Raw genomic sequence first — 12,274 nt, 5'->3', positions numbered from 1 at the left:
TTGACAGAGAGAGTGAGATGATGGTGGGGGACAGCCCCCAGTAAAGTCAGAGGTGAGAGCACAAAGCAACAAAGTAGGCAGACTCTGGTTTTTTGGGGGTAGATGCTCGAGAATATCCAGGGGGACTCCTGAGGCTCGATCCCGCCTTTGCGTATGCCGAGCCTCTTTCCTCATGACCTTTGTCACGAGTGGAATGCCTCTCGCCGGCTCCCAGCAGGCCACACAGACAGACAGATATCTTTATGAACTTTTGAAATGTTGTGCTTCCTAGAAATTGAAATGCACGTGTCTAGGTTGGAATGGCCGCATATTAGCAGCCTCCTATCCTAACTTCCTGTTCAATAAATAATGAAAGACACTTCCCTTATAAAATGCAAACAAAAGTAACAAAAGCAACTGGTACTAGGAATGAAATCTAAAGTTAAGTTTACATGCAAAATCTTAGAATACTTATTGAGTACAGGATCCTGGGAGAGCAGAAAGAAAATATGTCCTGGGAAAAGCAGAATAAATATTTTAAAAATGTAAAAAGAGTTCAGTCAGCTCTCACCTCTTTCTTTTCCTAGTAGAATACAGAAATCAGATTCCTCCATTACTTTAGAACTATTTTCTGAAAATACTTCCCTTCCCTCACTTTCCCTTCAGGATTTTTTAGCTTAAGAATTTGACAGTAAGAAAGTAATCATATAAAAGAATTGGTAGTAAACATCGACATTAGTGAAAAATCCAGAGAGAAATAAAATAACATAAGAACTGAGGATAAAGCCAAAAAAGCTCTTAAAAATTTAATTGGGGAAAATAGAAAGAGGGGTGAGGCTCTATAAACTGAGTCTAAAATTCTGAAGTAGGACTTCCCTGCTAGTAGAGTGGAAAAGAATCTGCCTACCAATGGCAGGGGACACGGGTTCGATACCTGGTCTGGGAAGATTCCACATGCTGCGGGCAACTAAAGCCTGTAGACCACAACTCCTGACCAGGCTCTAGAACCTGCAGCCACACTGCTGAAGCCCCTGTGCCGAGAGACTGTGCTCTGCAACAAGACAAGCCACCATAACTAGAAGCCTGTATATGACTGCGAAGAATAGCCCCCACTCGCCTCAACTACAGAAAGCCTGTTTAAAGCAGCAAAGACCCAGCATCACCAAAAATAAACAAACACTTTTTAAAAATAATGAAAGTCTTAATTAAATGTATAATTGTGGGAATGGAAAAGGCAGGGAGAACTACAGACATTTTGAATTCTATGATATACATCAGAGTAGGGGGAAATATACCTTTCAAATTACTATAGATGAAAAGAAGAAAATATATAGCAAAAGACATAAACCAATAAGTGAAATGGTTAACAAAGCCAGCCTGTCAAAACATGAGAAGAAACGATAGGAAAAGGACTGAACTCGTCAGTATTAAAAAGAAATAAAAATTGTTTTGCACCACACCTGAAATAAAAGGCAGAAAATCAGATTGAGTTAAAGAAGAGAGCATCCAACTGCATGTTTCTTATAATAGTGAGACCAAAATCAAATTACATAGAAAGAATAAGATTAAGAAGATAGAGTAAAACATATCAGCGAAACAGAAATAAGCAGAGGTGGCCCTGATACTATCAAAGGAAACTTCAAAGCAAAAAGGATTCTATGAAACAAAAAGGACTCTTTCAGGACCCTTTTATTTTGAAACAAGGTGAAATCCTAATTATGAAATAGTCCTGAGCATTTATGAACTGATTAAGATAACATCAAAATCTAAATAGCAAGAAAACTAAAAGACTATAAAAAGCAAACAAAATAAAGGGAAAACATTTACTATAGCAAACAATTATTTGATATTTTAAGAAGAGACAGAAATAAAACTACAGTCTACAGAGAGATACTATAATACCAATATCATTTATGACAGAGCAAGTTGATAAAAATAAAGAGGATATATCTTGTTTGAATAATGTAAATTAGAAAAAGTGAATTAGTAGATGGAGCAAAATTTTATGCCACAGACTTTCTTTTAAATCCCAGTGATGATTTTTTAAAATTCAGCACATGCCAAGGCATAAAGGACATCAATAAAGTTTATAAAATATAAATTACAAAAGCCATATTTTCTTCATTATCACTTCTTCATTATACTCCACCAAAACTAGAACTTATAAGGAAAAAGAACTCTCAAAATAACTGTCAGACAAAAAAAAAAAAAAAAACCCAAGACTACAATGATAAATTCTTTAGAGCTGTACTTTTCAATTGCTCAGTGTAGTAGCCACTTGTAACATGTAGTTATTTACATCTAAATTAAGTAAAAGTAAATACACTTAAGAATTCAGTTCCTCAGTCACACTAGCCACATTTCAAGTGCTCAACAGCCTCATGGAGCTATTGATTGCTATACCAGATAATGCAGATATTTTTACATATTTCCATCATCACCAAAAGCTCTACTGAACAAGCACTGCTTGTTCAATAATGTAATAGAACACATTTTATGTTCAAAAAAGTATATACAAAAGTTCTATACAAAAATGTATAGAACATATTTTATGATCATAAGCACTTTATAAGAAAACATAGTTTTGAAAACCTCTCTATTGAAAATAAATATGGACCAATGACAAATTGGGATGGATATGTAAAACAAGAGGGGGCCACTTGGTTAATATTTAATAGAGAAAACTCTCATAAAAATATAACAGAAAACACTGACATCCTAGGATAAAAATGTAACAAAGATATGAACCAACAATTCACCAAGATGGAAATACCAATTAAAAAAATAAGCGTATGAAAAATATTAAACCTAATCAATAAATTAACATTTTTCAACTATCAAATTAGTAATGATAAACAATTATGTGGGAATATAAATTTGGTGTAGCCACTATCGAGAACAGAATGAAGCTTCCTTAAAAAAGTTAAAAATAGACTTACCTTATGATCCAACAGTCCCACTCCTATGCATATATCAGGAAAAAACTCTTAATTCAAAAAGATACATGTACCTCAATGTTCAAAGCAGAACCTCAATGTTCAAAGCACAATGATTTACAGTAGCCAAGACATGGAAGCAACCTAAATAGCCATCAACAGATGAATGGATAAAGATGTGGTACATACATACAATGGAATATTAGCCATAAAAAAGAAATAAAAAAAAAAAAAGAATGCCATTTCTAACAACATGAGTGGATCTAGAGATTATCATACTAAGTGAAGTAAGTCAAAGACAAATATCATATGATGTCACTTATATGTGAAATATTAAAAAATGATACAAATGAACTTACTGACAAAACAGAAATAGACTCAAATACAGCAAACAAATTTATGGTTACCAAAGGGAAAAGTAGGGGGAAGGCCAAATTTGGAATTAACAGATACATTACTATATATAAAATAAACTCTCTCTCTCTCTCTCTATATATATATATAAAATACTATATCATACTATTTTATACAGTATGTAAAATAAACAACAAGGACCTACTGTATAGCACAGGAAACTATATTCAATATCTTCTAATAATCTATACTAGAAAAGAACCTAAAAAAGAATACATATATTTCTATATATATATGTACAACTGAATCGCTTTGCTGTATACCTGAAGCGTTGCAAATCAACTATACTTCAATAAAGATTTTAAAATATAAACATTAAAAAATCATAGTTTATGCTACTAAGAGTATGATGAGATGGTGAGTCATCTGTTAAAGACAAAAAAATATACATTTGATAAAATCATTGTAGAAAAGCCCCATGACTCAACCCTCCAGGAGCAGTGGTAATTTTTTAAAAATACAATGCCTTAACACCCACCCCAACCACATACACACAGATCCTTATCTAAATGACTTGGGATGGAGCCTGGATATGGGTGTTTTTTTAACTTATGGAGAGAGTGACTTGCCTATCAAGCTGAGAACCATTACTCCAGAGACAACTTAGGTCTAGGATACAACAGAAATCCTATTTGAACTTGGGACTTGAAGAATAGGGTCCCAATGTTTGGCTTCCCGTATGGAGCTCTACCAGGTAGCCAATTGACCAAGTTCCCAATATATCCATGTTCTGGGAACTTGGCAAAGAAAGAAGACTGCAAGGGAATCAAGGGAGAGAGGCACTAAGACACACCCTTTGCCCCAGACTGGTACAACGGAGCAATGCGTTTATTATGTGCTTTCATAAAGGTAATCAAAGTTACATTAGAGAAAAAAAAAAAGAGTCGACATACCTGGAGTGGTCAAAATAATAGGGCAGGTCAGCAGCTACAGGCATGGTCCCTGAAGAACAGGCAAGACCCCAAGACTTTCTCATTAATGCAGGAACCAGATGCTTTCTGCCGATGCCTTGAAAATTCTATAAACCCCTAGAAGTTGGATGAGATCCCAGGTTAAAAGCAAGAGAGAGGCAACAGAATTAAGATTGTCCTGAATTGATAGAGAATAAGATTAAATTTCTTTCACTTTGGATTTGACTTAAGAGTTTGTGGCCTGAGGTATCTGTACTCACTTACTATACACATGTCATTTAGCTTAACCATCAAAAAGTCCTGACAGGCAAACCTGTTATAATCCTAGGTTTATGGATGAGAGCACTTTGATTCAGATAGAAAGCAATTTAAATTTCTAACATTTTTTTTTTTTTGCCGTATATACTTTGATGTTATATGATTCAATTTCTAAGCGTTCATGACTGTTATCCCTTGGTAATGGGATGCGCCTCTTTTAATGGAAAAGGTGCTTTACATATCATTTAATGATTGTTATCTTAACCTCTTATTTTGTCTGATTATAAAATTGCTGCTCTGCTGTCTTTCTAATTTGTGTGATGTTTCTGTAAGCGTGTCTTTTAGGTACCACTAACTTTTCTACAATCAACAGGTAATCTGGGAAGGGAGGGAGGGAAGGAGGAAGGAAAAAAAAAAGAAAGGAAAGAAGGAAGAAGGGAAGGGGAGGGGAGGGGAATCCAGTCATAGTGAGAGGGTATTTTTTTTTTAATGTTTCAGTATAAGTAGGAAAAAAATTAAGAAAATAACTTTGAATAATACAATTGATATGATTGAATTTGTATAATACATACCTCAGATTTCTGTGCCCTACAAAAGAAAACATTTTTTTTTTCAATACTCATTCATGGTAAAATGTATGGTAATCCAGGAATTAAATGAAAATTCTTTTTTCCAAAGGTGATTATCTGCCAAAAATCTACAGCAGATTTCACACTTAATATAATGAAGCATTAGAAAAATTCCTTTTAAAATCAGAAGTGAGACAAGGATGTCTACTATCATTGTTTCCACTCAACACTGAATTTAGAAGTTCTCTTCAGGGAAGTTTTTAAAAGAAGAAAATGATGAAATGAAATTTTCAAAAGAGAATAATAATAGGAATGTAAAGAAGGGAAAAAAATTCATTTTTGATGATATCTGAATGGAATCCTGAAATAATCTCCAAATATACTGTTAGAATAAATAATATGTAACTATAGGAATGAATTGCATCCCATATATCAGTCATAAAAAATATAATCTTAAAGAATATTCCACTTACAATGACCAAAATAAAAGATACCTAGGAATAAAACCTAAAGATACATATATCCTTTATGGAGAAACGTATACAACTCTTGATGAAAGTGAAAGAGGAGAGTGAAAAAGTTGGCTTAAAGCTCAACATTCAGAAAACGATGATCATGGCATCTGGTCCCATCACTTCATGGGAAATAGATGGGGAAACAGTGGAAACAGTGTCAGACTTTGTTTTTTTGTGCTCCAAAATCACTGCAGATGGTGACTGCAGCCATGAAATTAAAAGACACTTACTCCTTGGAAGGAAGGTTATGACCAACCTAGATAGAATATTCAAAAGAAGAGACATTACTTTGCCAACAAAGGTCCATCTAGTCAAGGCTATGGTTTTTACAGTGGTCATGTATGGATGTGAGAGTTGGACTGTGAAGGAGGCTGAGCGCCGAAGAATTGATGCTTTTGAACTGTGGTGTTGGAGAAGACTCTTGAGAGTCCCTAGGACTGCAAGGAGGTCCAGCCAGTCCATCCTGAAGGAGACCAGCCCTGGGACTTCTTTGGAAGGAATGATACTAAGGCTGAAACTCCAGTACTTTGGCAACCTCATGTGAAGAGTTGGCTCATTGGAAAAGACTCTGATGCTGGGAGGGATTGGGGGCAGGAGAAAAGGGGACGACAGAGGATGAGATGGCTGGATGGCATCACCGACTCAATGGACGTGAATTTGAGTGAACTCCGGGAGATGGTGATGGACAGGGAGGCCTGGAGTGCTGCGATTCATGGGGTCACAAAGAGTTAGACACGACTGAGCGACTGAACTGAACTGATACAACTTTATTAAAGGAATTAAAGTTTATACAAAGGGAGCACCTTTATAGGAAGGGAGGTTCAATATCATAAAGAAAATAAGCCTTCCCAAATTTATGAACTAAATGTGATTCTAATTAACTTCAAATAAGGTATTTGTAAGTTTAAAAAATTCTAAAATTACTTGAAGTAGAGGATTTATGTGGCAAAACCAGAACTATGTTCACCAACATAGAACTGCATGTTATTTTTCATATAAAGTTAAAAGCACATTGTATTCCATTCCTGACCACTTGCCAGTCCCAGTTTGTTTGAGAGAGACAAGCTTCATTTTGTCTTCAAGCTTCATCTAAATTATTTCATCTGACTGACTGTCATTTTTGCTACATTTACTGCTACTTCTGTCTTGGGTATTCCTTTGGAAAAGATGTATGGATTCATTACATATTCTAATGTATTGTCTATAGATTATAAGATACAGTCAAGCATGTATCTGCTGATACTTTTAAAGTGGACCTGTCTTTATACTTACAAATGTCTCTTATTAGTAGGCTTCCCTGGTGGCTCAGATAGTAAAGAAACTGCCTGCAATGCAGGAGACTCAGGTTCAATCCCTGGGTCAGGAAGATCCCTTGGAGAAGGGAATGGCAGCCCATTGCAGTATTCTTGCATGGAGAATTCCATGGATAGAGGAGCCTGGCAGGCTATAGTCCAATGGGGTTGCAAAGAGTCGGACACGACTGAGCGACTATCACTCACTCAAACTTACTTGGTACAGCAAAATGTGAAGAATGGTCAAGATAATTTTGAGGAAAATAAAAGTACACAACTTGTCCTACAGGTTGTAAGTCTTATTATAAATGTATAGTAAATAAAACAGTAACACAGAGCAGAAAGCCCAGAAACAGACCCAAGCATTTATGGAAATAATATGTGAGACATGGTCTTACAGATTAGAGAGAAAAAGAGGTGGAACAACTGGAAAAAAATGAAGCCCTACCTCACACTGCACACAAAAATCCATTGCAGGTATAGACCTAAATTGGAAAGGCAAAATTCTTTAGAAAAAAGCATTTAGAATAACATCTAAGGGACTACAGTTACAGTCGACACAGGAAATGAATATATGAGACATAAAAAAAAGTGCAGTATCAAGAAAATGGTTGAAACATTTGGCCATATTAAAAACTTTTATTCATTACAATATAACATTTTTTAAAAGGTGAAAAGACACAGCCTTTGAAAAGATATGTGATTCATATAACTAAAGACTTAATAACTAGAATATATAAATAAATCCTGCAAATTGATAAGAAAAAGATAATTTAAAATTGAACAAGACATATAAGTAGGCAACTCGCCGAAAAGCCACAAATGGCCAAAAAACTCATAAAGAATGTTCAGCTTTGGAGAAATCCAAAGCACCACAATGAGTTTACATTATCACCTATTGGATTAGCAATAAAAAGATTGTCAATCCCACTTGTTGCTAAAGATGTGGGAAAATAAAAACCTCTTACATATTTGTGAGGACATATTAGAATAACCAGTGTAGCCATATCTGAAAAGAAAGTGAAAGTGTTAGTTGCTCAGTCGTGTCCGACTCTGTGAATCCATGGATTGTAGACCACCAGCCTCCTCTGTCCATGGGGATTCTCCAGGCAAGAATACTGGAGTGGGTTGCCTATCCCTTCTCCAAGGGATCTTCCCAACCCAAGCATCAAACCCGGGTCTCCTGTACTGCAGGCAGAGTCTTTACCATTTGAGCCACCAGGGAAGCCCAAAGCTATAAGTTAAAGATCTACATACTAATAACACAGCAATTTCACACATAGATAAGAATTTTTTTACCTGCACCTTTTATAGTAGGAAAAAATTAGCATTCATCAGCAAGAAAGTGGATAAACGGTGGTATATTCTAACAGTGAAATATTACACAGTGGTGAAAAACCTTAAAACGAAACCAATACAATGTTCACGGAATAAACCCACAAACATAAAGTTGAGAAAAAGTTAATTGATGAATATATACAGTATACTGTTGAAGTCATGGTGAATAAAAGTGTATGTTGTTTAAGGATAGAGACATGTACCAAAAAGTCTTTATCAAATAGAAGAAAGTCTCCTCTGTGCCAAGATTTTATCATGAATGGGTATTAATCTTTGTTAAATGCTTATGCTGCATTAATTGATCTGATCATGTAATTTTTATTGTTTAGTCTGTTATTATGGTAGATTACATTGGTTCATTTCAACTAGTGAGTGAATCAGCCTTGCATCCCTGGATTAAACTCTGCTTGGTCATGCTGTATAACTCTTTATGTATTACTCAATTTGATTTGCTGAAATTTTGTTAAAGCATCTTTTCATGATCTGTCTCATTTTGGTATCAGGGGATATTTGCCTCAGAAAATAAATTGGGAATTGTTCTTTCCTTTTTCACTTTCTGAAAGGGATAATGTAGAATTGGTATGAATTCTTTTCTAACACTTGGTAAAATTCTCCAGTGAAAGCATCTGGATCTGGAGATTTCTTTTTCATAGTTCAATTAAGAATTCTTTAATTATTCAACTCCTATAATATATTTATAGGATTATTCAAATGACCTGAGAGAGGGTTCTCAACACTAGGTGGTGGTAAATGTCCTGGCTCTCCACAAAAAATGTTCTGATACTATCATAGCAGGGAGGAGAAGGCGAGCATCATTACAGCTAGGAAAGCGTGAAAGCATTTGCTCAGATGCTGGGAAAGATTGAGGGAAGGAGAGGAAGGGGGCGACAGACGATGAGATGGTTGGATCGCATCATCGACTCAATGGGCATGAGTTTGAGCAAACTCCGGGAGATAGTGAAGGACAGGGAAGCCTGACATGCTGCAGTTCATGGGGTTGCAAAGCGTCGATATGACTCAGAGACTGAACAACAATTTGCGAACAAGAGAGTAAAATGGGGCCATGACTTTCTTCATAGTTGGGGTCGCACAGAGTCAGACACGACTGAAGAGACTTAGCAGCAGCAGCAGCTGGAGTAAAGCAGTTCTTGTCTAAAAGGTTTCTGTGCTGCTAGTCTGCTCCTTCCCCAGTCTTTCAGCTAAAGAGAGCAGGCTCTTTTTTGGAACTTCTGTTATCTCTGTTGTTAGTGTTGTGGGACTGTAGCTTCTCCAGCGCCCGGTAAAGGAAACGTCTGTGGCAAAAGGAAACCCAGAGAAATCACCACTGTCATTACTCAAGTCCCAGTGTCCTCAGGGGCTCTGCCTTCTCCCTTCTATCTCTCAATCTTACATTTTTTTAGCTGTGCTTAGTAGGATAAATTTTTAAAAGGCATCTCTTCCATATTGTCCGAAATTGAAACTATTATTTTTATACCTTCCAGTATGTCTAAAATATTTCATAATAACATTTAAGAAGATTAGATGATGCTGGTGAATCTTATTTTCTAAGGTTCTTGGGGCATAAGACCCACTCTCTGCACCCCTACTTCTCCAGAGACCATTGCCTCCCTTCTCTGGCTCAGCCTATTACTCTCCTCTGCGTTCCCCCTCCCATCCTCTCCCACCCACCACCAAGAGAAGAATTTAACCAGCTCCAGTTGAGAATAGGGCTAGGTGTAAGATAGGAGCCAATAGCATATCATGTTACATCCAAATTTGAGTTATAGCAAAGAGGGTTATTGAAGGAGGTTTTGATATTTTTTAAAAAGGAAAACATTAGCAGATTTTGATGCTTAAAATATTTAACAATCAGTGCAGTACTACGTGAGGGCTCTAGTTCCCATGAACCATCATGCATAGAGGATTCAGAGGAGAGGCCATTTGCCAATCCAAAGGGATGTGTTTCAACATTTTAACAACCTAGTTAGTCTTGCTCACACATATCAGATGAATACCAGCTTCATCTATAACTATTAAAAAAATTTTTTTGCAGATAGCAGGAAGTGAAACTACAAAGATGATGAAAATTGTTTATAAGCTTTTCATAATCAGACTCTAAAAAGGATAAAATAGAAAAAATACCTGATACTCTTTATTTCTTCATATTGCTAAAGCAAGTTGAGATATCATGCTGGTCAGAAGTTAAATGGAATGCTATAATTTTTTCATAATGAGAAGAACAAAATATTTCAGTCCTGTAAAGTATACACTAATGTTACAAATGGACATGTTGAAATTTTAAGACCACAATCTCCATTGGCTTTATCCCCAAACCACTGTGCATGTAGCAAGGCAAATATCTTAGGAGATTTTTGCCATCTGATATTTCAGAGCAGGAAGCAGCTGGAAGAGTCATTCATAGCTATGGGAAAAACTGAAATTACATTAATAAAAGCTAAGAATAACTTACATTTCAAAAAAGATAGACACTATTCAGAGAATCACAAAAGAAGCTGATTGAGAGGATAAGGGCACATAGAACCTTCTTTTGTAGGCAGTTGGTTGAGTGAGGAATAGCCAGGATGCACGGCCAGGTAAGACAGAGGGACCAGACATGATCAGAGAGGATTTTCCACATTAAGATCAAACATCGAGTACTGGTCTACTTGCGGCCCTGAGGTATCGGAGGGAGGGTGGGTTTGATGTTGGAACCTGGGCGACTGATGGCTGAGACCATGTGTCTTCTGTGTTGGAGAGACCCTTTTCCATGTGGAAATGCTTGTTTATATAGTGCTGTAAAACATTAAGGAAAAAATACAGTATGTATGGTTAACCCCTTGGTGCATTAAACAAAGAAAATAAGCATTGCATGACATAAAAAACAGAATAATTTTTAGAATGCATTCATAACAAACTATAAAAAATTAATGACATCCAAATAAGAAAAATAGGAATGAGGTTGAGAATATATCATGTGTGTGGTTACACAAACCTTGGGTTGTATAGACTTGCCCAACGACCCGAAGGTGGCCACAGCGAGCAATTCCCATGCTACTCTTCTACCTTGCTCATACCCTCTGCACAATGCCCTGCACATATTCCCTTTCCATCATATATGAGCAGACTTAACACAGACACACAGACACACACAATCCACCCACACACACACACTCTGAGAAACCTTCCTGCTGCTGCTAAATCGCTTCAGTCGTGTCCAACTCTGTGCGACCCCATGGACGGTAGCCCATGAGGCTCCCCCATCCCTGGGATTCTCCAGGCAAGAACACTGGAGTGGGTTGCCATTTCCTTCTCCAATTCAGGAAAGTGAAAAGTGAAAGTGAAGTCGCTGAGTCTTGTCCAACTCGTAGCGACCCCATGGACTGCGGCCCACCAGGCTCCTCCATCCATGGGATTTTCCAGGCAAGAGTACTGGAGTGGGGTGCCATTGCCTTCTCTGATGAGAAACCTTCCTAGAGAAACCTTATCAAATGCTCTTAAGATTGGCTTGTTCACCAAGGATGGGGACACAGGATGAACCGTGGAGCTAGGTCCCTTCAGGGACTGTGGAAGCAAGAGGAGTTTGGAAGATAAGAGACTGAAGGTGGACGCATGCTGGCAACAGAGGAAGCTGCATTCTCAGTGGGCAGAGAAAGCAGTGTAAGAAGAATTAAGAGAGTGAGGCTAGAGGACTCTATAGGAAGTGAGCAAAACAGAACGGCCTGTAAGATTGGGAAGACTCAGTTTATCAGGCAAAGCAATGCAATCCCACAGTTAAAGGCAATATGGGCCTTTTGAAAGGTATATTCCCTTGTGGCTCAGCTGGTACAGAATCCACCCGCAATGCTGGAGACCTGGGTTCAATCCCTGAGTCGGGAAGATCCCCTAGAGAAGGGAAAGGCTACCCACTCCAGTATCCTGACCTAGAGAATTGAGGGACGGTATAGTCCATGGGGTTGCAAGGAGTTGGACAGGACTGAGCAACTTTCACTTTCAAGGTATATTCAGAGCAAGAACAGCACACTCCTTGAGAAGATGATACTGTGTTAACAGAGGACACACACACAAAAAGAAAACAAAAAGGCT

The 12,274-nt window shown here is 37.2% G+C and overlaps 1 protein-coding gene across 4 annotated transcripts in view; it reads right to left on the bottom strand.

Annotated features, from left to right (window-relative positions):
* Positions 1 to 12,274, bottom strand: part of LRGUK (leucine rich repeats and guanylate kinase domain containing) — a 132,222-nt gene that overhangs the window by 20,045 nt on the left and 99,903 nt on the right. For 2 of the 4 annotated variants that reach the window (XR_009494153.1, XR_009494154.1), the window contains exons 20-21: positions 10,334 to 10,984; positions 4,223 to 9,504 (exon numbers count right to left, since the gene is read on the bottom strand). Coding sequence is in view for 2 of the 4 variants with exons in the window: in NM_001192687.1 (NP_001179616.1) it covers positions 10,854 to 10,984 (131 nt within the window). In the remaining 2 variants the exon portion in view is untranslated. Of the gene's footprint in view, positions 1 to 4,222; positions 9,505 to 10,333; positions 10,985 to 12,274 lie in introns of those variants that run through there. The other 2 variants (NM_001192687.1, XM_024990735.2) reach the window with 2 other exon arrangements.

Source organism: Bos taurus, chromosome 4, assembly GCF_002263795.3.
Source record: "Bos taurus isolate L1 Dominette 01449 registration number 42190680 breed Hereford chromosome 4, ARS-UCD2.0, whole genome shotgun sequence".
NCBI lineage: Eukaryota > Metazoa > Chordata > Mammalia > Artiodactyla > Bovidae > Bos > Bos taurus.
Note: the sequence above shows the minus strand (reverse complement) of the source record. Positions and strands in the feature narration are given on the sequence as shown.